This window comes from Cygnus atratus, chromosome 2 (genome assembly GCF_013377495.2).
Source record: "Cygnus atratus isolate AKBS03 ecotype Queensland, Australia chromosome 2, CAtr_DNAZoo_HiC_assembly, whole genome shotgun sequence".
NCBI lineage: Eukaryota > Metazoa > Chordata > Aves > Anseriformes > Anatidae > Cygnus > Cygnus atratus.
In genome coordinates this window covers 15,385,730-15,409,222 of record NC_066363.1, presented here as the reverse complement: position 1 = coordinate 15,409,222, position 23,493 = coordinate 15,385,730, and the positions used below count along the sequence as shown (strand labels likewise).

Here is a 23,493-nt window from a genome sequence, read left to right as displayed (position 1 = left end):
TCTAAACCAAGATGTTCTTCTTGAAGAGGACTGTGATTTTTTGTTTGTTTGCTTTTGTTTTGCTATTGGTAACAAATGACACGTTTTAAATCAGCTTAAAATAAGGATATTTCTGTATTCCTGTCCTATGGAGAAACAAATCTGAAACATGTAGGGCATGTGAACAACAATCTTCTAATCCTCACCAACTACTGCAGCTTTTATACAGATAAAAGCCTCCTCACTTACCGTATCCCACTTGGCATTCATCTTCTCCTTTTCAAATTTAGCAAATTCTCTTCTGTCATGAATGATCATTAATAGTTTCCAAATCAATAACAATGCAAGTCCAATAAGAACAATTCCAGCAACCACACCAGCTACAATGGGAATGATGTCAGGGCCACTAGGGCATTCTAGGGAACAAAACAAGGAAAAATAGATTTTACAGAATGGTGAAGGTAATGTGTATGAAGATGCCTTTAAAATTTTATTTTGTACTGAAGCCAGTATTTACAAGTACCAAAGATAATACTACTTTCACTTCAAATTACTAAAGTTTTAGTACAGAACATCTCGTAACATTCCATCTTATTTTTATCCTTCTAATTTTTGTTTAATCTTAGCAATAGAATATTTAATATTCTGAAGTCTACACACTGCTAACCCTTTAAGCAATTCATCCAGAGTATAAGAATAAAATAGCTAGCAATTGTATTTTAAACATGCAAGAGCTGTAAGTTAAAAAAGGTGTTCCTCATTTTATCTCAGACTGTAAGTAATATATATAGATGTTACTTAGATATGTGCTAGTTAGCAACTAACACTTTGCTTCTACGCAACTTTTTTTTTCCTTTTAAATATTTTCTCATCTTAGGAATCGATCTCTACTGAAAGAAAAAAAATACTAACAAATGGAAAACAAATCTATATACCTGATTTTTTTGTTTTTAAAAAACAAAACCCGTTCCCGTCAGCCTAAAGAAAAAAGAGATCTAGAGAGACTTATGTTTTTAAAAAAGCCACTGTGTTTCCAGATATAAGCAACTCTCACTCAGGAAATAGATCCTATTGCTGAATGCATCTAACTCAGGCAAAACAACCGGAGCGACTTTGTACTATGTAAGTGCGGGAATTAAGGTGACAGAGAAATGACAACATCATGTTTATACCTGGGGTCTCTACCACGTGGACATTGGCTTCACCATTTGAGTTGACGGAGTATGTGAAGTAGAACCAGCAGTCATCGACGTCCTTCTCTTTGCAATGAGACAGTGGATCGGGCTGGCCGGGTTGCGGCAATTTGTCTCGACTTTCTACCCGTGTCATGTTAAAATGCATACATTCCTGAGAACATGTTTCTTTCTTTTCACCCTTATTGAAAGCTCTGCATTGAACACAGTCCCTGTGGAAATGCAAATCAGAAGCAATGCTTTCTAGTATGTTCACAAAAGATTTTTAGCATTTAATCTAAAGAAATGTAAATGAGAGGAAAAAAACAAAAAACAAAAACATTGCCATAAAACCAAGAAAAAAAAAGAAGCAAGACTTTTTTTTTAAACCAGTCGTAACATTAATGTATCTTTTGATTAACAAAAACCTGCTTTGCCAAATTTCTGTTTTACTGAATGACTGGAAAGCTTCAAGGACAGGGGGTTAAAAAAAAAAAGATAAAAGACCTAAACTTCTAAAAGGAAATAATTCTAAAACATTTTCAATAGTTACACCTGGAAAATGAATATTCTCTCAAAGAAGTTAGTGTAGGAGCAGAAGATTTACAATGAAACAGTATCTGAGAGACTGATGGGTTAAAAAGAACAAACCGTGTAATTAGTTTTACAGTAAGATATCACTTGAATAAATCATTGAAAAATAGCAGACTGAGCAGGATTTTTATAGTAAAAAGACTGAGCTGAGAGAAATCTTACAGTCAGTTGCACAAAGCCAGGAATCAGCAGAGCCACTACTCAAATTTATTTCATGTAGAGAACAGTTTCCTTGCAAAAATCTGGATTTCCTAAGACAGGGATGCAGATTTCATTGGCTCCCACACATCCAAGTTTAGTTTTTGCCTGTCAGGATAATCTGAGTTCTTCAACAGGATTTTAGAAAAAAAAAGTTTAAAAACAAAACAGAAGTTCTAAGCAAAAAGCTAAGCTGAAATTTTAACTATTCTGGAAACTGTGCAGTTTATCTATGCTTACTTTTGCTGCATTAATTTCAAAAGGTCAAGACGGTGGGACTTGACTTTACAGCCTGTCACATCAGACCTAAGCTTCCTGCAACTCTGCAGAAAGTTGGCTGTTAGCAGTCATACATGAAATAGGGGAAAGTTGTAACCTGCCCAAGTCAACGTGAACGGATAAAACTGATTTAACGTAATACACCCATTTCTGTGCGTAACAAAAAACAGCAGTGAAAGAATTTAAGAAAGAATTTTTAGAAAGAATTTAACACTGTTTAGTTTGTAATTCTTGATTCTCACCTTAAGACTTTTATTACCTAAACAGATGGCATTATATTCCTGCATTTCAGGGCACACCATATTTTTCAAATTACGCATAAATTCACCATGAAGCCAAATGAATGGAAGCTAGGATTTGGTTTTCTAGATACTTACTTGTGCTCTGCACAGACACCAAGGCAAGTCTGACACATTTCACATGTGGGGCCTTGGAATTTGGGATCTGTACAATTACAAGTTCCACATTCACAGGTTCCTCTTCCATTGCAAATCTGCCCGTTAGATGCCATACATGGAGTAGTATCCAGGGAGCAATCACAAGCACTGCCAGTGAAGTTGGGGAAACACTCACACACTCTGCATTTGCAGATACCATTTCCTGAGCATTGAAAAGATATTTCAGTTAAATGAAGTCTTATATTAAACAAGTTTATGACATTAAGAAACAAAATGTTTACCATCTTCAAATACATAGGGAAAAGAAAACTCTGGTGGACAAAAAATGAATATACTAATGAATCAAAAGAGCTAAAAAATAAATTTATGTCCTTAAAGAACTACTTACAGAAGTTTCTTTCCTTCTCCCATTTTCCTACATTTGGATTTCCTTTCATAAACAAAACGATGAGACTAGGGAAAGCTGATCAAAACAGTGTAATGTGATGGCCATACCTCATGGGTGGATAGCATCACAGCACTGCTTCAATTGGCAATTTTGTGTGTATATAAATACTCTACAGATCAATATTTATTGATCACTACTGTACCTATCTCTATGTAAATTTATAATGCAAAATCTAAAAAGATGAGGAATGCACTGACTTAGACTTTATAACATAGAAAAATGAAACACCTAGAAATATAGAATATTCTGAGTTGGACGGGACCCACAAGGATCATCAAGTCCAACTCCTGGCTCCACACAGGACCACCCAAACATCAGACCCTATGTCTGAGAGCGTTGTCCAAACGCTTCTTGAACTCCGGCAGGCCCAGTGCCATGACCACTGCCCTGGGGAGCCTGGCCCAGTGCCTGACAACACTCCTGGTGCAGAACCTTTTCCTAACACCCAGCCTGACCCTCCCCTGTCCCAGCTCCATGCCGTTCCCTCAGGTCCTGTCGCTGTCCCCAGAGAGCAGAACTCAGCGCCTGCCCCTCCGCTCCCCTCGTGAGGGAGCTGCAGGCCGCCATGAGGCCTCCCCCTCAGCCTGCTCTGCTCTGGGCTGAACAAACCCAGGGACCTCATCCGCTTCTAACATACGTTCCCCCCTAGTCCCTTCGCCATCTTTGTTGCCTTCTTTTGGAGGAGTCTCTAATAGTTTTAAGTCCTTTTTATACTGTAGTGCCCCAAAATGCACACAATACTTGAGGTGAGGCCACACCAGTGCAGAGCTCCCTTAGGCTCCTTATAAAACCTTTCAGCTACTGTAACTCCATCTCACCTGAGCTTTACGCTCTTTACATTCCCTACAGAGGAAACAGATATCCATATCTCAAAAAAGGCAATTTGGATGGAATGGAAAGATCTCTGGCTACACTTCTTCTTCTCCATTGAAAATAAAGTGTTCAGGTCAACACTCCTCTGTCACCAACTATTTTGGGACACCACCACCACTGCTCCTATCCTTTGGACAGCTGATGAGCAACAGGTGTATTCCATCTAAATCAGACAGATTAGGTATTCTCTTAAAGCTTAGCAGCTTCTCTGTTTCATTTTTTGGATCGCAGTCAAAACTGAGGTAGTAGTTACACTCCCACCAGCTACTTCCACGTATGAAGAAACCTAAGGAAGTTGCAGGACAAAAATATATGCAGCAAAATTAAGTTAGACACTCGCTGCTAGAGGATTTTCTAAATTGCTTTTAATTTCAGAATAAAGTGCCATTTAGAGTCTTGTTTCACGCACTTAAGGCATCTTTCTGGGGCTAGCACATTCTAAGCTTCACTCACCTTTCAAAATAGTCTCAAGATGGCATCTCACTGGTATGTTGTCAAGCACAAGCTCAAACACTATTACAAGTAAACTGAGGTCATTATCTCTTTTTATTGATGCAGTGGTTACACTGAGCCAGAATAACTTTATAATCTCATGACAGTTGTCTCAGCATTCTTTACTATAATACCTGAGGGCAATTCTGTAATAAACAGCAGAAGTCAAGTTCCAGTTTATATCCTTTTAGCTCTGAATCAAGGAAGGCTGAAACATGTATTAACATACCCTATGTTCAGGATCACAAAGGGCTGTTTTATTAATAAAAAGTGTTTTCAGTCACTGTTACTCTGTGCATTTTCTCATCTCATCAAGTAGATATGTATTTTTAAGCTAAGTATCACTGCTTTACAGGGTACAGTTGACAGACTTGTAAACTATTCACCAGTTTTGTCTATAAAAAAGTCTGAAGTTACTTCTCACCTCCACAAATCAAACCATTTGATCGATCACAGTTGAAGTTATCACATTCACAATATTTGCCAGAATACACTTCGTTGGTGTTTTCTCTTTTCTTGCATACACATTGTCCACAAATGCATTCTCCATTGTTACTACATATTTCTGTACTGTTCTCCCTCCTGCAGTAAGCATCCATATCCTCACTATTTACTTCATCTGTACTACATTCACAAAGTCTTCCAATTCGTCCTTCATTACATCTGCAAGGTAAGAACATGACTGAAAATGTAAACCTAATTAATTAAAACATATACAATAAAAAGACTGCAAAAATAGCACAGAGAACAGGAGGAATAGTGACTTATCTCAATGAAAGTTCCAGGTTAAATTTAAAATAGGATTTCTAGCTACTTAACAGGTCTTGAAGCTGCTGGAGGTAACTCGACTAAGATGCTCCTATCCTGATTACTTTTTCCAGGTGAGAAACTGTTGTCACCACCTCTAACTAGATTGCCACATAACCACTATTAATTCCTCTCCAATGTGACAGAACCGTAATTACTTCTAAGTGACAGTAACTGTTCACTGTAGCTGCTGTTAACTTTCAATGAAAGAATTTCCCATGAACAGCAGCAACTAGTCAGGGGAGTAGCTGATCTTCAGAGCTGCTGAGCACCAGCAAATTCAGCTGAGATCTTTGGGGCTCAGCACTTATGAAGCATAAAGCAATGATCAAGAAATGGAGTTTGTTCTTGTTCAGCAATTGGCAAGCTGTTGTCACCTGTCAATCAGAGATGATGCTTCCATCATGAAACTGCTCTTGCTCCAAAAGCAAAAGGCTGTTCTTATCCACAGGTCTGTTATCCCCTGTGTGAAATCATGGGGACGCTAATAACAGGGATACCAAGTTTAATAATTCCTTCTACGGTCATTGATGGTTCATTATTTAAAGGTAACACCAAAAAATGTCTTCAAAATGAAGCAATTTATTCAGTGTTTATTGTCTGAAGCAGTTATTCTTCAACTTACTGAGTATTAAGGAGTTAAGAGCCATATGTCATTCTTTCAAACACTCAGTTCTCTACAGTCATCAGCTTCACCACAAAGATATTAGTCAGTCCTACACCAGAAGTCCTATGAACTTGAAGTCAGTAACTTCTCCTTTATTTTCAGTCACATAAATAATTGCATATTGAAGTATGAGGAAAAAGATTTATAACTCTTATTTCAGCTACAGTTCACTGAGCAGGAACCAGTACTGTTTTCTGAAGTCCTGGATCTTGTTTTCCTTGGGAACTACTTAATTTTGTTCTGGTCTTTGCATTCTTGTCTTAAGGGTTTCCAAAAAGAGACTGTTTTCATTTTTGCTGTAGGTTTCTTGGGAAAAAAAGCCTTAAACCTTGACGTACTAGAGGTCAATCTTCAACTACTCTCTTAGTGGTGTGTAAATCCAGAAAATCCAGTATCATTTTACTTGACTTTCAAATGTGTAATGAGAGATATACATCTGATCTAATAACTATGATTGGCAATAATGGAAATTTCAAAGGCATAAATATATAAAAGATTACACATAAAGATTTATAGATGCATGTAATTAGAAGAAACATTTTAATAAGACCCTAAAAGGTTAAAAATAACATATGGGGAAGAGACTGAGGGAGAAGAAGTCATCCAAAATAAAAGTCGCAAAAGAACAACTACTTTACTCTTCCCTTCTATGGAATAATTGGTGCCAACCTAGGTAGGAGCTCCTATCAAAACCTAGGAAGACTTTGAATTTCTTGAAATCAGCAGAATTCACATTAGAAAGACAAAATTAGATAAGTATTAATATTTGCAAAAACATCACAAGTTAATCCCATTTTCTCCTATAATTCCGCTACATTAGATAGCCCTTAAAATTAAATATGGGAACAAAAAAAGCATTAAAGCCTATATCTTTTAAAGGACTAACCCAAGGCCACATTCTAATTCTGATGTGTGCAATAGCTCCAATATAATGATCGATATTATGAATTCCAGCACAAGGATTATTTGCAGATATATGACAGTATGTCAAAATGTCCTAAAAGAAATAGGGTTATAACAATAATTCTTGTTCCTTCATTCAAAAATTCTTAAAATCAAATAAACCTTAATTAAGTAAACCAAATCTAGCTCATATTTCCCATTTGCAAAAATAAATAAGATCTATATATTTACCTGCATGCACCACATTCAAATGTTCCATTCCCTTCATGGCAGGCTGGACTATTAGGTTCTCCTTCGCTTTGACACTGACATTCGCAGATGAACTGGAGATTAATTTCCACTTCTTCAGTGAATCCCAGTGGTTTGATTTTAATTGTTTCATTTTGTCCTTTCTTTGGACATTCATTAGCTGTTACATTAATCTCAAATCTAACCTGCAAACAAAAATAAATGGAGTGCTATATTATTAAAAGAAACTTAGTAATATTTATAAAAAAACAATAAATACTGGACACTTTCAATGAAATTTCAGAGTAGCACATGTATTGTAAGTTACCTCATCTCCTATTGAAATGTTGGAACATTTCCTTCCATCTTCTTGTGTGTCATTCACTCCATTCTTGCAGTAAGACTTGTAACTGATTGCCACTCCTTTTGGTAGCTTACTGTTTTCCAGGATAACCTCTGAAGAAAGGGACTAAAACAATTGCTATTAGCTAACTCAGAATGGAGTTGCAAAAGCATTTTGATGAACTCTCCCTCACTCCTACTGATGCAGAGATATGCCAGGAAATGCAAGACGTGCAGGAGAATGAGCAAAAGAGGCTTTGGGACCTGCTCCCAGTCCCACTGCGCATTGTGCCCAGTGGCTCTCAAGGGGAAGCACAAGTGGCCTCTGGCTCTTAACACAACAAGGTCCAAGTACGCTCTTCTCCCTCAGGTATGTTTTAAGCAGAGGGAAATGCTGCAGCGTCTGCCCGTGCCCAGCAGACTGGAACACTTTGCCCCAGCCTTCCAGGTTTCTGGGCTGGGCAGTTCCAGTGTGCTGAGACAGACAGCCTCAGGGCTGCCCATCCTTACGCGTGGTGACCCCTTCTCACACCTGAGCCCTGCTACGCATGGATGTTGGCAGACACTTGTTCTATGTACTCCAAAGGGGGAACGGTTCTCATTTACACAACACAGCTATGAAGAAAATATTTTGGAGCCAAATGTAAGAACCACTGAGGTTGATGGAGACATTTTCCAGGTTGAAAAATGGCCCATTCCTTTTCCATGTTAAAATAAGGCAAAGAGCCAAAGGTCCTAAAGGAAGGGTTATGTTTGTTTGTTTAAAGGGAAAACATAGATGATAAAATTAGAAAGTAGTAGTAAAGAGGTTAAGTGACCGTAAGCGTGTATCTTTCTAGTCATCTAAGCTCTGATCACCACAGTGCCTGAAAGTCTGATGTGGTTTTAGTGCACTGGCTGTACAGTTACAGTTTAGAATACAAACTTCCTATTTTGTAGAAAAATTTAAAATCTACCTTGGAAAAAATCATAGTAAGTTAGAAGCAAGAAAAACAAATACTATACAAACAAAATCTGAACTCACATTGTATGCATCAATGATCAGCTGAATCACATTGCTGGAGTTTGAAGACAACGTTCCCACTGCTGATTTTGGTATCAGATTTTTCAGTTCCTGTCAATATTTACAAAAGTAAAAGGGAAGTTACAGCCTGACTAACAAACCAAGTATAAATTGTAGTGTAAATACCTGTATGGTGATATAATGCTTTACTGGATTAACTAGTCAAGATCAAGTACTTCAAAAAATAAAGCTGAAGTGTTGCCAGCGTTCTTCATGATTTTTGAGGTTATACAAAGGAATACTGGAATAAAAAAAAAATATCCATCTTTCTCTTCTACATTTACACTTTAAATTTGTCAATTAAGACATTGATTTTATGGTAACAGAATAAAACAAAATAGAATAAAAGATGTTCTCTTGCACAAATTTACCACACACATCTTCAAGATCTTAAAAAAGAAGCACAACACTTCTAGAGATAGATGTAAAAAAGATGATTTCCAGTGGAAAAAAACCTTACAATTTGAATACAGATAAAAGAATGAATTATACCTTGTTGCATTAAAATGAGGAAAAATAAGCATCTCTTTTATATAGTAATTTCTTATTTCATAATCACATCCAACATTCAATTTTAACCATCATGAATATAAATAGAGCAAAAAGGACAAAATATGTTCTTTCATAGGTGTCTACACTCTCCTAAGCTATTTTGTTGTAAAAACATTCATAAAAAGTAGCATTGCAAATATGTTCTCCACTGCCTTATATCTATAAAGGTATAAAAAGAGAAAAGGAGGATTATTTACTAAGGAGGTACGAGAACTGTTTTCTCCTTGGAAATTACTAACATGTTCAGTATCACTTTGAATGACTTAAAAAAAGGTTTAATAACAAAAACATAAATAGCAAAATACTACTGTGATCACTTCCATCCATACTTGTTTTAATTTTAAATTAAGCCACTTTAATTAATTCAGTCCAAACCTGAAGTCTCTAATGGGTTAAAGAGAAAAAAGTAGAGACCAGAAATATGTTACTTATCTTTACCTTATAAACTGCCTGAAACTCTTCAGTAACAGCAAAAATTGTCTGAATATTGTTCTCACTAAGCTTCTGTACCAGATGAGCAATAGAGGGATAATCCTATTAAAAAACATCAAGCATAAAATGCAGTTCAAAGTTAATACACACAGTAGAAAATCAGAAACATTTTGACAGTAGAAATACAAATCACTTCTAGAAACATTCATAAGACTTCTAACTAGCCAGCTTATGTTACAACTCTAAAGAAAAAACAACCCCTCAAACAAACAATCCTTGAAAAGATTCCATATAAGCCCCATGAAGATAGGTGATCTTTGAAGGGACAACAAGAATGTTATCCCATTCCCTGACATTTACATCCTCCAAGTTAAATTCCTAATCTCAATGTTCTCAGAAAATTATCTTTGATAGTTTTCCATATGACATATCTGTGAAAACCACTAGCTTTTGCCCTGTTTCATAAAGAAAAGATTAAATAAAATTGAATTAATTGTAGGTTGTCATTGAACAAGCACTCTCAATTAGGAATACAAACATGCAAACTTTGTAAAGCTTATTGTGTTCACCCTATTAATTAAGTGTTTTTCATTTCACTTTTCATCTGCTTAAATAAGACACGGTGACAATGTTGTTAAACATATTTTTATCATAAATTTTGCTAAGATTTCAAGCAGAGTTCTATCCCATTTCAGTTACAAATCAGTGCAAAATTGATTTAAAAATTACAAGTATACAGTGAGAGTTCATGATAAAATGATTCACAATGGCTAACAGACATAAAATAAAATAAAAAATAAAATATAAAAAGTAAAATACTCATGAACGGAGACTAATTACAGGCAGTTCTATCATTTGGGTCCCAAAGAAAACACAACTAGGTATGACGTTATAAATAACTGGACGGCAGTAGAACTACTTCTGAACAAGCAGACTAAAGAAATAATAAAATAATAGGACAGAGCACCACAGTTTGCCAGTGAACAAGCAGTTATTAACTACCACAAATCATAGTATGGAACTTGCCACTTCTTGAAGTTTTCCAATTAAGACTGGATTAATTCTTTTTCTCTGCAGTTTTGCTTTACTTAAGCAAAAGTCACTTGATTTAATACATTGGCAAACGGGTAAAGTTTAGAAGATGTAGAATTCTGAAACCGTGCCAGTTTACTCAATTGACTTTTTTGAACTTAAACACCAGAAAATATAAATTTCCCTAGAAGAAAATGTAAAGACTTACGTAATAGTGGCTCATTGTGTACATATTATTTTCCAGGTGACATTTCCCATCATTTGGTAAAACAATTCCACCAAGTTTACCGTCTCCTGCAAAGTGAAATCCAGCATCCGTGGAAAACACTAATAGTCTTGTAACATTTCGCCATCCAATTTGATCCTTAGGAAATAAAAAAAAAAATATTTCAGTATTCTGCATCACTTTCTTTTATATTAATGTGGACCAACAATGAAGAGGTAAATACATGGTAAGGCAGACAGATGTAGGAGAAGCCATATAACAAAAGCATCGTCCTGGAAATTGTAATTCACTCAAATCTTAAAAGCACTTATATTTAATTAAATGTCGCCTCTAAAATATTATCTGTAAGATTTTCACCAAAGGCAATAAACTTTCCTTCTGCACTTTTAAAATAAGACTCCATATAGTTACAGAAAGTCCTTACTTCATTGATTAACAATATATTAATAGAGTAACAAAGCAGTAAAGTAGGATATCATTTTTGGAGAGTCTATATTGCACAGGTGCATAGAATCGTGTCAGACCAGAAACATCAAAGAATAATGAAGCGATCTAGATCAGCTCTCCAAAAATAAACAAAAATCTGGTTTTGATGTACTTCTGTCTGAGAAGCTAGTAGAAATTAACATTCACCAAGCTATTCTGAAACATGAGCTAGAAAAAGCATAATGACTCTTTGAAATCACTGGATAACAATTGCCTGTTTAGAATTCCCTGCACCTGTGAGCAGAATTTGACTCTTCTTTTGCAGCAACCTTTAAAAACATCATCTTTAGAACTCATCTATCTGATGTGAACACAGCCTGTGATCAGCACCTTCACATTTGCTGGCTTCGTTCACTCACTAGAGGTCTCCACAAAACAAATCAATGTATTCATGCAGCCTAGTTTACCTTATCTTGCTAGCACAAGCATGACAAGTTGAAACATCAGGCACCGTAAAACATTAAGGCTGTATTAAAACAATTTCATCTAATAAAGTATTAGTTAGAACAATTTCATCTCAGAAAACCAACACACACTTACCCCACAAACTGCAACCTGCATTATTGCATCAAATCCACCTTCAGGAGAATCCAAATTCCCAGAAATGTGCTGTTTACCTACAAGTTCATTAAATCTATTTCCTTCACTGGTAAGACTGAGCACATTTTTATAGCTAAATGGACTTGTACAGTTCTGGTCACCTGTACAAGGATTTCTGAGTTTGGCTGGTGTTGTACTTATATATGGCATCACAGTTTTCTCCACAAAAGAGCCAAACCCTAGGAGAGAATGAGAAAAACCCTGTAAGTCAAAGAATGGAATTCTATTATCTATAATCGTGATGCAATAGAATACAAATTCATTATAGTTGATCTGATGTTAAAAAATAGCTCTCATATTTGTTTACAACTATTCTCATATTCCTCGGTAGGTTTTATGTGCTAGAATATTTGCCATAATACTGCTAGTTTTAAAAAAAATAATTATTCTTCATATGATGTGATTTTCACTTTAATGATGTGAGAAACATCAGGAAGGAAACTTTTTTTGAATAAGCAAATCTTTCTTACCAATTCGAAAGTCTGAAGTTATTTTTTGCATTTCTTGCATCAGAGCTGTTCCCAGACTTTTCACATTCTCTAAGTCATCTTTCATAGAATAGGAGAGGTCCATAAGATAGTAAAGGTCAATGGGGTAATCTTCAGCTCTCTTAAATTTTAATGAAAATGTTTGCGGTTCCCCTGTTTCAGAGATTAAACAACAAACAGAAACCATTAAAAATTCCACAATAACTACACTGGCAAGAAAAATGTCTTTTTAAGTAAAGTCTTTGAGATATTGATGATGAAGGTTTTGAGCTAGTGGTGAGGTTTTTTTCTCCTGTTAATTGAAATGGTTAACATTAAATTATGATGAAAGAATTTTCAAGGAGTATTTATTTCAGATGCCCAACTTTACACGTCTAATGCATTTCATTTCCCCATAGAAAATAGTATCCTGCTAAAACCAAGCCTCTCTTAGTTGCTGTAATTTTAAATCTCGATGCTTGCAATAATTTTAACAAAGTTCCTGAAAGTTCTAATAGCATAAATTTTCAATATCTATTTGCATCCAAGATGACTGAATAAATCCTAAGGGTTTAGTTTAGGAAAAACATTCTTTAAATAGGTTTATAAAAGAAAAATCAGTTCTGGATAGAATATTTCAAGTTACTTTGCATCAAATATAGGCCGAGCACAGAAACAGTAGTTGAGATAATTGGTTACTGTCTGTTGCAATTGTAAGCCCAGACCCTGTGCTTAGCCAACAAAAGCATGTAGTTTCACTCTGATGTTGAAAGACAGTGCACAAGAACTACCCCCAAGTTAAATGGAAAATAATTCTTTTGCCTATTGTTTATGAAATAAGGAATGGAATTGAAAGTTTTTTCCTCCATCCCAGCTTTTAGTCACTAAAGTGAAATGGTGATATTGCTGCTGATTAAGTCTGTTTAATAATTAGCAGATATTTGCTTAATATGAGGAAAATTAACCAGCTGGGGAAAACGTAAGATGGGCAAAGGGAATGAGTGTATGGATCAGGCAGCTACGCAGCATGTTTTATTTAAAACAAATAAAAGCGTTAGATTTTCCCTAGCTACTGTTTAAAAGAGCCTGCACAGAAAGCAAACATTCCCCTCTGTATGCACACAAACCCTAATCAGAGACCTTGTGACCAAAAGAAGTGCTCATAAACTGAACAATGATCTTTTGGGTTAATAGGTTTTGGTTGCCCAGGTCCCTTGTATGCTCTGCTGATCAAACTTGTGTCAACAGACTATTATTTTGTCTCTTGAAGTTGAAAGGGTCACTAGAACTAAACAGGGCTAATACCAAAATTGTAAAATAATTTTAATTCCTTTCCTTTTCTTCCCTTTCCTCCCTGTGCTAAGCAGCCTCGGATCACGTTGCATTTATTGATGCAGTCCCCAACAAGCAGCTGCCTCCAAGTACAGGCTCTTATTCCAGGTAAATACAATGTATTTTTGGACCTGGTTGCAGCACCTAGGAACTCTCCTTAAGGTTTGTTTCCATTATGTTCAAGTATTGTGTGAACTACCAGAATTGTTCCCCCACCCCCATTTTAATCAAATATCTCTTTATAGGTTTGAAATGGTACACAACTGCTTTGTTTTCATTAATGCAGTCTCATATCCACTTCTTTACCCTCTGGAAACTATTTTATATAGCAAACTGAAAATCTTGCCACATATTATGAAACCATTTGGCGCAGACTTTGCGTAACAGGAGTACTTCAAGGAATAGCACGTGTTCTCATAACTTCTCTAGGTTTTTGCATGCTCCTCTACTTTTGTTACAAGAAGTCACACTGCAGAAAATCAACTGTAAAATACTGAAAACGGAACAATTTAATTTTTGTGATATATCTGAACCATTCTGACATTTTAATGAGCTTTATCTATTTTCTCAGAAATCATATCTGGAACAAGTGATAAAAAACTGTATCTAATCTTTTCCAAAAATCTGACAGTATTTGAATTACCTAAACACCTGGGGTTAACCTGAATAGTTCTGCTATTATTCAGATTATCGGAACAATAGCAGTTTCAGAAACAAAATGATTATACATTCAAAACATAAAATGCACTTGTGGTGGTGACGGAAAAATCATATGAAGACTAGAATGAAACTGTCCTTACCGACTCTTAGTTTCAGTACTAATTTTTGTGGCTGGATCTGTGTAATGGCCTCTGGTTTCAGCTTCTCTGCAGCACCTATTTTACGGTTTGTTACTTCTCTATCTTCAAGCACCTGTTTGCTACCTCTAGGATTTTCTATATCTTCCATAGGACAGCCTTTACTTCTCAGTGCTGCCAAGTCATCACATCGGGCAGATGTTGGTTCTCCTTCTTGCAAGAAGTCCTGGAAAACAGGAGTGAGCAAATATCAAATTTACAGCTATCTGCAACGTGCTATACTCTACACACAATAACACAATAAACTCCATCCTTATAAAAAAATTCCAGTATTAAAACACAGTTCTGAAATATGTTAAATTTTACTCAATGAAACAGTGGCTATAATTTAATCCAAGAGTTTGCATTTATGTATATAAATCTGTGTATAAGCAAGATGAAAGTAAAAAATATATATCCAATGTCACCTCTAACAGAAGCAGGGCATCCTTTTAAATCAGCTACTCTACAAGTGACAGCAGATGGGAAAGGCTCACATCTTCATGCAGTTGTCAATTATGTGAACTTATTTGTACAGTCTACTTTCCAATTACCCTCCTTTTTTTTTTTTTTTTTGAAAGGCTTTAATTAGAGATTATGTAAGAGTACCTTGGTACTCCACAACAAAACAATGGCAATATGCTGACAGAGCAGGGGGAAGATGGACAACAATCCAAAAGTAAGATTCATGAGCAGCAAAAAAAAAAAAAAAAAAAAATAGTTACTTTGCTCTGAACACAACTTACTATTACCTCAAATCTTCAAAACAGCTCTAAGCTCAAATATAAGTAAACAAGGTTTCTAATTGAGGAGCTTGGCAATTCTGATTTTTCCCTCCCCCCAGAATATACATGTAAGTAAATATATCTTACAGTTCGTCAGTTCTTGATGAGAAGCTGACTAAGACCAAATAAATAAAATTTGGCCAAATGAATCCGAGAGCCAAATTTTAAAGTCAAGTCAGTTTACTAGAAAAGTTTAAAGCTTACAAGCTGATCCAAGGGACAGTAAGTTGGTACTGCACGGAATTAAGTACACGGTATCATCTTACAGCAGGAAACAGGAAAGTTTCCCAGTTTTCATTAACAAACCAAAAAAGAGCTCTAAAGAACCTTTCCTTCTGTTTCTAACCTGAAGACACTTCAACTCAACTTTAGCATATACAGCACATAATTTAAGATATAATTTTTAATTACACAAGCAAGCTTTCTTTTGAAGGTTCATACTAAAACAAAAAACCCACCCCCACAAACCAGTCTCCCACCCCCAAGTCTACCAACAACAGAATACTAAAATTTGAACATCATTTCTTTTAAAAGCAGACCTTCACTCTCTTCCTCTACTCCACCTATGTCTAAATATACCTCTTACTCTAATGTCACTGAAAGAATATAATTAAACATACCTAGACAGCCTCCATGCTGGAAGGATTTAAAATAGCTATGATACAGCTTGTAGGGTCTATATACATTTAACTTTTAGAAAAGGAAAAGTAAACACATTGTGAAAAGATCTACTCAAATCAGGACATCAGGAAAATCATGGTACTGAATTTTTATGTACTAATAGGTATCCAATTGAAGAGCTACAGGAAATTATTGTTAATGAAAACGGACATTTCTATACATTTAAATATTTATTTAAATTTGAAACTGAGGGAAAAAAATAAAAGGAACTGTGCAATACTTACTGTTTTTTTACACCAACCACAGTTTGGTCCTGCTTGTATACATTCACCACATGATTTTGCATTAGCTTTTATGCAGTCACTTCCACCTATGAAAGAACACAGATAGGTCACTTCATTTATAAAGACGTGCTGACAATAACACAATTTTGTTTCATACTGGCCCTGTAAACCAAATTCTACATGTTATGACTAAGAGATATGAGCAACATCCTGCTATGAGCACTCATCTAGCCAATACATTTACAACTGCTAAATACATACAGTTTTAAAGCAATATTAAAGTAGTGCAGTGAAATCAAATGATTTACCTTGCTGAGCAAACCCGCTCCATATCAAGCAACAGAGGATGCCAGCCCACGTGAGAAATTTTAAATTAATCTGAAATACAAAACAAGACAACCAGATTGTATGATTTATTGTGACTAGTAAACAAAAATAAAGTTGCACGAAAAGTACACGCATGTAACTGTTTCAGAGGGGACAGGAACAGAGTAGACTCAAACCAGATGTTCCTATCCACACCAACTGGACAGACAGATGAATTTTCATCTAATACAACCGTATTTATGAACCAAACTCTGCATTTATAAGACATCAAACAGGGCAGCTGCTACTTAAATTCTTTTGAAACACTCTTGTTAGATAACCTCTCAAGATACAAGAAATTTGGAAATGCTGTTCAGTCAGGGCAAAAAATAAAACCAAAAAACCCCAGCCTATTAACATCCCATCCAAAAATATTTATGCTCTGAATGTTATCAGAGAAAGACTTCATAATAAAGATACCCGAGAGATATGAGAGAAATGGAGCTTCTCTATTCAAGCCTCTGCTTTAAGGCAAGAAAAACTTCAAGGCCCTTTCCAGAATCTTTTCCTAGAAATCTTCAAAGGGTATTTTACAGCCTAACTTGGCACCTTATACTCCAAACTAGAAATTTCCTCTCAAAATATGTAACCTAAAGCATCCTTGATATAAATTCAGCCTTTTTTTTCTTCTTCTTCTTCAGGGATAAGGATAATTAAGAAGTACCATTCTTATTAATGAAAGAACTCTTTACCCTTTTTCCAAAACTACGAATCTTAATGAAAACCTGCCCCCCCCTAAAATAAATACACGCAAATGTTATAAGTTTTATGAGATGAGATTTGAATGCTTGTAAACCACAACTGATCACTGACCAAACTGGTCACTGAACTGTAACTTTCCATAATTATTAGAGACTTCACTTATTACTCCAGAGTTAGGACCATTGACTAAAAACAGGTTTCAAACAGACCATTTTTTTTGCCAAATTTTCTTCTCCTCTAATAGTAGATAGTCATCTGAAATCAGTTTTCACAGATCTTATACAACTTTGGAATTTTGGTGTTATTTTAAATTCCATTTCTCTGTTATTCATTATAAGAATGAGAACCTGGACCCTGGCCACCTATTTCCTTTGTAGCCCTAAAACGTTACTGCTAACTACGGCCTTTCCAGGCATCCTAAAAATATCAGAATTCATAACAAGTTTTTGTTCTAAAAGCTATCTTGCAATTTAGCCAAGAGAATCTTTTAAAATGAACCTGCCATTTTCTGGAAGATGTACCCTTATTCATATAAATTAGCAGCTAAGAGAGCAGCGCTTAAATTAGCACGGCAATTGAGTTTTGGTTTTCCCACACTGATTTAGGGCCATTCATAATTGTAACTTTGCATATCCAGGCCTAACTTAGACGGGACAGCTGCTCTAAAATCTGGAGGAGAAGGTTTCAAACAGGAGCCAACCCTTTGTTAATAGATTTTATCCAACAATAATATTAGATGTCTCATATTTTTCTGACAAATCATTTTGGCCCACTTTTGCCTTCAGTGGATCCTGCAGCCAGAGGGCGGGGGAAGTTTAGACGTAGGAGAATTGAGAGAATTTGGTGTGGGATAACTCTGCTAGATGGTGTGTATAGGCACATAAGAAACTTCTGGTAAAAAAAAAAAAAAGGAAACACAACAAAACAAAAAATAGAAAAACTGAACTGTGAACTATACCCAACCCAACTTCTGAACATTATTCATTGCACAGCTAACTTGGATTTCTCCCTCTGGCCATCCCTGCAGAGGTGTTGCTCCTTCATTCTCAGAACTACTTCATGAACACCCAGTGTTAAACGGGCTGTCTAAGCAAGCCCCTTCTAAATCAAACGTGTGTGACCGCAAGCCTTGCTGAGAGGGTAAGTGTGATCCAAAAAAGAGCCGAGGAGAGAGAAAGGGTGTGAGGTTGGCGAGAGACAGCAGTCAGGGGGACACAAGCAGCCTGGAGGGGAAGGCCTCACTGGGCCGCTGAGCTTCCTTCTGGCCTGGCTTCACGGAAGCCATGTTGTGTTTAGCAAACCTTGCCCCCTCCGGATGAAGGGATATACTGCTGCTCTGCTTTAAGTTTTGCTTTAAGTACAGCCCAGAAATGGGGTGGTCTTTTCAGTAAGAGAAAACCAAGCTGCTGGCATCAGTTTAGTACTGTCTTTTCTGTTGGCCAAGATTATAAACAGTTCACCTTTTTAGGGCAGACTAGCAGTGGATGCACAGCGAGCCCATGCAGACTATATAAATAAGCCAGCAAAGATGTGACACAGTGCTAAAACTATGACTAAGACGATTTGGAAAAGAAACGTTCCTGTGGAAATGCATGCACATGATGAATGCAGCTCTGGGCACCGATTCCCCGTGAAGTTAACGAGGAAAATGTCCTTTCCCTTTCCCATATAAGGCCGCGGCGGTGCCTCTCCTCAGCCGCTCGCCTGGCCTCCCACGTGCTCCGGCTCACTTCCTTCACCTCCACCGCTGAATGGCTTTTCCATCTGTGAGTACTGGAATGACTTCAGGAAAGATTTGCTGGTGTGGACACTTGCTTGGACTGCGAACCTCCTCCCAGCCCCTGCCGCAACCTGCTCGTGGTGGTGTCAAACCCGCTTGCCCTGTGGGTCACCGCTCAGTGCTCCGGATTGCCGTGCTGCCGACTTGTATGTTAAGGGAATAAGCAAAACCAGTAACGCCCAACTACACCAGACCGTCAAAAGGAGCCCATGGAAACCCCTGGTGGAACAGAAACTAAATCCTGTGTCGGTATTCAACCACAGAATATGGGAACAGAAAATAACCCATTGTTACAAGGAAAAAAAAAAGAAGCTTTTTGCACAACATTTACATATTTTCCTATTACACTTGTTGTTCCCCTTTTAATTAAATCCTTGAAAAATATCCCAGAATCCTTCAAAAAGTTATTTTTCCCCTGAAAAAAGCAGCTCAAAAAATTCAAAAGGTATGCTTGCCAAGAACTGAAATCTCTCTATATTTAACAACTAAATCACAACCTGGATCCTTTTTAAAAGGCTGCAAATGGCATGCTGCTGAAAAGCTGATTTTAAAATTATTTCTGTATGTTTGCTAACCCTAATCTATTTTTGTTAAATATTTTAGGAAGACAAACATGGGCATAACCTTGAATGCTTGAACTAGTTGCTTTCCAAGATTTTTCACTAAGTGCCTCATCAAACAGTAATGTCTAAATAGACTTTTTTTCAGTACGAAAAAAACCAACCCAGCTTTTATGTACGTCTCTGAAGCTTCTAATTTGAAATAAGAGAATCATCAAGTGACAACAGGAGAAACGGATTACTTCTCTGCAGCGAGACTAATTTTAAATTTGCAAATCAAGTATCAACACCTTTGTATTCTGCTCATCCATCACCACGTATTTAGAAATAAAATTTAATCCTCCATATTACTAAAGCCTTTTGCAGGTTTTTTTCTTTAAATTAGAACAGCAATAGCATCTGTGTAGAAAATTAACTGGGCAAATGGGATCAAGAAAAAAAAGATAAGCATTGTGGAAGCATTAATTCCTTTGAAATTAAGTGTCAGTGGTTAAGATGCTCAACCATTGCAGCATTGTCCCAGTCCATCAAGCAGCTCCTCACCTCACCCTGGGCTCCAGCATCCATCAGGCCAATGCCAAGCAAAGGAAAAAAAACTACGAGGCATGTGTCTGCATGGTGCATTGAGTTGGGCCTTGCTGCAAAGCTTTATACTCATACATACCCACACTTCGGAACGCAGGGGAAGTATGCACAGGTCAGACACCCAGCAAGAACTGAGTTGTTGTGCAGAAGCCACCTTTTTGAGGCAATAACCACAGAGCCTGCTTACCCACATCCCCACAGACCACTCTAACTAAACTTATAAAACTAGAAATGAATAAGCAGCTCACACTTTTGGACTACCATTTGCACTTCCTGCAGACTGACACCTCTATACATCAGCTGTGTTTTCACGGGTTTAAAGCTTGATTGAGAAATGCTGTACAGAATTAATCCCTTCTAAAACTGAGACGATGTTTACAATAGCCACTTTGACCTAGCCCTAGAATGGAAAGTCACTAAAGAGAACTGCCCCATCCTACTTCTCCTTGTTGGTAATTCTTACTACTTTCCTTTCTGACCTGTCACCATTAATAAAACCACCAAGAAGAGCCAGAGCAGCGAAATGATCTGGCGGATGCACTAAGCCAGCAAAGAAAGTACCTGTTTTCAGCCACTGGGTACAGAAACACTCATCCTGGTGTGGCAGAGGTGGTGAGAAAAATCAGATGGGGATGGAGGAAAAGAGAACTGGGAGAAGAACAAAGGATGCCTCTGCCCCTCACAGCCTGTGGCTGTATGCTGGACTGGAGTGGTCACACGGTCAGCCCCGACCCCCAGTCGCCAAGGCTCTGTTTATAAAAGGAGCAGGAAGAGACATGTTTCTAAAATAAGCAGAATTAAATACTCTCTGGAGACATCTGATTCAGGACTCGATGGATACCGTACTAAAAAAGTTTTCTTCATTCACTCCAGAAGGTTTACCCTCTTTAGCTGAAGGCCCAACTTTTCAGTGTGAATTTTAGAGACTGGCAAGATGTATCCCATTCACATTTCTGAAAAAGATGGAAGAAAAAAAGGACATGGCAATTTTCCTTAACTGGAAAAAAACCAAACCTGGTGACATGGGACAGATACTAACAACAGCAACCCACACCACTGCCAGCACTCCTGATGGCCACAACTGCAACCAATGTTCACTGCAAACCCTAACTTGCCCAGATATGCAACAACTGTACGCACTATCCCTTCTGCTGGTTAACAGTTCACTGCTAAGCAGCAATTCGCTATAAAAAGATGGTGGTAAATCAGCGTCTTCCTGCTCTTTCTCTTTAGAGAGGTATATTGGTTAGAAAAGCACAGGTACAAAAATTAAAATGTTTCATGCCATAGAGTTAATCTTGGTATTTTGAATCAAAGGTGTGGGGTAGATTTTCCAACAAAACTAAAATACGTAATTCCTTACTTGATACCGTAGCAGCTATCTTATTTAATCAACAAGAATGTTGCTGTGACACTGAATTCTAGCTGGAATGCACTGCTTGCACTGCAAAACCTGTGACCACCACATCAAGAATATACCTGGAGCATCGTTCTACATGGCAGTGGAGATTTGGGGTACGCACTGACAGCTGAAAAAAAAGCAAGACATGTTAAAGAACCCAAACCTTCACTCACCATGCAAAACTACTTGCTTCCCAGCTGCAGACCTGGCTCTTTGCTCGGTGCCCTGAGGACACGCTTTCACAGGCCGGCCCAGCTGCTGACCCTGCACCAACAGAGATCAGCGAGTGGGGTTTCGTGGGCTGGGAACTTAGTGCAAATGGTCGAGAATGACACTGGAAATGCGGGCTCAAGAGTGGGACTTTGCAGCATTACAATTCACACAGAAATGCAACACCTAAGCCTGTTTGCACCAGCTTACTGCATGGTTCAGCAAGACCAAGATGTTCCTTCTCTCCTGGGGAACTTAACAGACCTTAACAGATCACTGCAGTAATATGGAAAGAATGGGACATTAACCCAGATTAATGTGCAAAATAAGAAATTCTTTAGTACTGAAACAGCTTTTGCGCAAAAATTCATCACATCAAGACTGCTTACTCAAACTGTGTCCTGAAAAAGCTTTGTTAAGGCATGTCTTCAGCTACTGTGAAGCTACAGGATAAACCAACCAGCAGCATTTCACACTGGATTTCGTTTCTCTTTGTTATTATCTCTAAGTTGATGGAATAAAACAACTATGTTCAACAAATACTTGTGATAAGCATTTCCACAACCACTTTGTTCTACTGGGGCATCATATGTTAAAGTAAAATATGATACACCAGCTAGGACTTACATTTTAATTACAAAGAGTTAGAATCTCCAGGAAACTAGTTTTCTGCTCAGGTTAGGGAGACCAAATCCTCCAGTATGGTTATCTGGAGTTATGACACAATTAGTGTATGTCACTGTTTAGTTCAGAAAACCTCTGCAGAGCTGGCAGTCCAAACAAAGGTGAAAACGCACATTTCTGAATTGAGAACCATAGGGAAAGATATCATAGTTCTGCAGGTTCTGCAAGGGAACCTGTAACCACCTCCTGTACTTAGGAAGGCAGACAAACGTATCTGGTGACTCAACTGGTTTGCCGAGAGGCTCAGTAATGTCTTGTATCACATAACTGCCCACAGTTAGTTTACACTTACAGCTGTAGAAAAGTGGCTTAAGATTCACTGAAAAGCATGGGAGTCAGGGGGAAATCCACAGGTGTTAGGTTCTAAAATATATTTGTGGGTCTGAAATCACAACTGAAAACCCAGCACGCGCACCTGTGCCACGCTGCTCTTCAGCTGAATTCATGCAACTGTTCACACGCATGTACCAGCAGGCTGCAAACACAGCTTATGAACAGAGGTCCAAATGTGTTCTCATGTCTGCTTGTGTCCCTAGAGGACGAGATTTCTCTTTGTTAGTTTATAGAAGACACAGCTGTTTTAAAACAGAATAGCTAACTTAATAAGCAGTCACAGAGTTTGATATTATTATTCCTTTTATATATGGTATTTATTGATATTTATTCCTGGATTTCAAGGGAGCCCTCAACCTAGTGACAGTTTTAAATAATGGAAGGAATAGCAATTAAGTATTTTTCTGAAGAGTACATTTTGGTCTTGATTTGAATCACCGAGTGGAAACAAGTCTGCCCAAGTTAGGTGCCCGGCTGCACGGAGGCGGGTGGGGATGGAGATTTTTCTTGATAGAACACGTAAGTTTCCTCTGTTAGCAGAAAAAGGAGGTACCTGTTTCAGAACAACTGCAGATGTCAAAGTTTCCTTCTACGTGACACCTTTCCACCTCAAGAAACATAAAACTAAGAGGACACGGCACATCTTCTGGCGGTATGGTATGACAAAAGGGTGCTAATGGTTCCCAGATATTTTATAGCACATACCCAAGATGTGAGATAACTGGGCTCCAGAGCCTCCTCAGCCTCAAAGGGTTTGAATTCACATTTCCAGGGA

General features: G+C 37.4%; 1 protein-coding gene across 1 annotated transcript in view; it reads right to left on the bottom strand.

The window, feature by feature from the left end:
• ITGB1 (integrin subunit beta 1) overlaps positions 1–23,493 on the bottom strand; it is a 44,529-nt gene that overhangs the window by 8,212 nt on the left and 12,824 nt on the right. Inside the window, exons 2-15 of the mRNA XM_035545568.2 lie at positions 16,405–16,474; positions 16,097–16,182; positions 14,371–14,593; positions 12,242–12,412; positions 11,712–11,950; positions 10,668–10,823; positions 9,434–9,529; positions 8,405–8,494; positions 7,367–7,507; positions 7,042–7,244; positions 4,858–5,096; positions 2,600–2,822; positions 1,152–1,384; positions 229–395 (exon numbers count right to left, since the gene is read on the bottom strand). Of these exons, the coding sequence (XP_035401461.1) occupies positions 229–395; positions 1,152–1,384; positions 2,600–2,822; positions 4,858–5,096; positions 7,042–7,244; positions 7,367–7,507; positions 8,405–8,494; positions 9,434–9,529; positions 10,668–10,823; positions 11,712–11,950; positions 12,242–12,412; positions 14,371–14,593; positions 16,097–16,182; positions 16,405–16,474 (2,337 nt within the window). The remainder of the gene's footprint in view (positions 1–228; positions 396–1,151; positions 1,385–2,599; positions 2,823–4,857; positions 5,097–7,041; positions 7,245–7,366; positions 7,508–8,404; positions 8,495–9,433; positions 9,530–10,667; positions 10,824–11,711; positions 11,951–12,241; positions 12,413–14,370; positions 14,594–16,096; positions 16,183–16,404; positions 16,475–23,493) is intronic.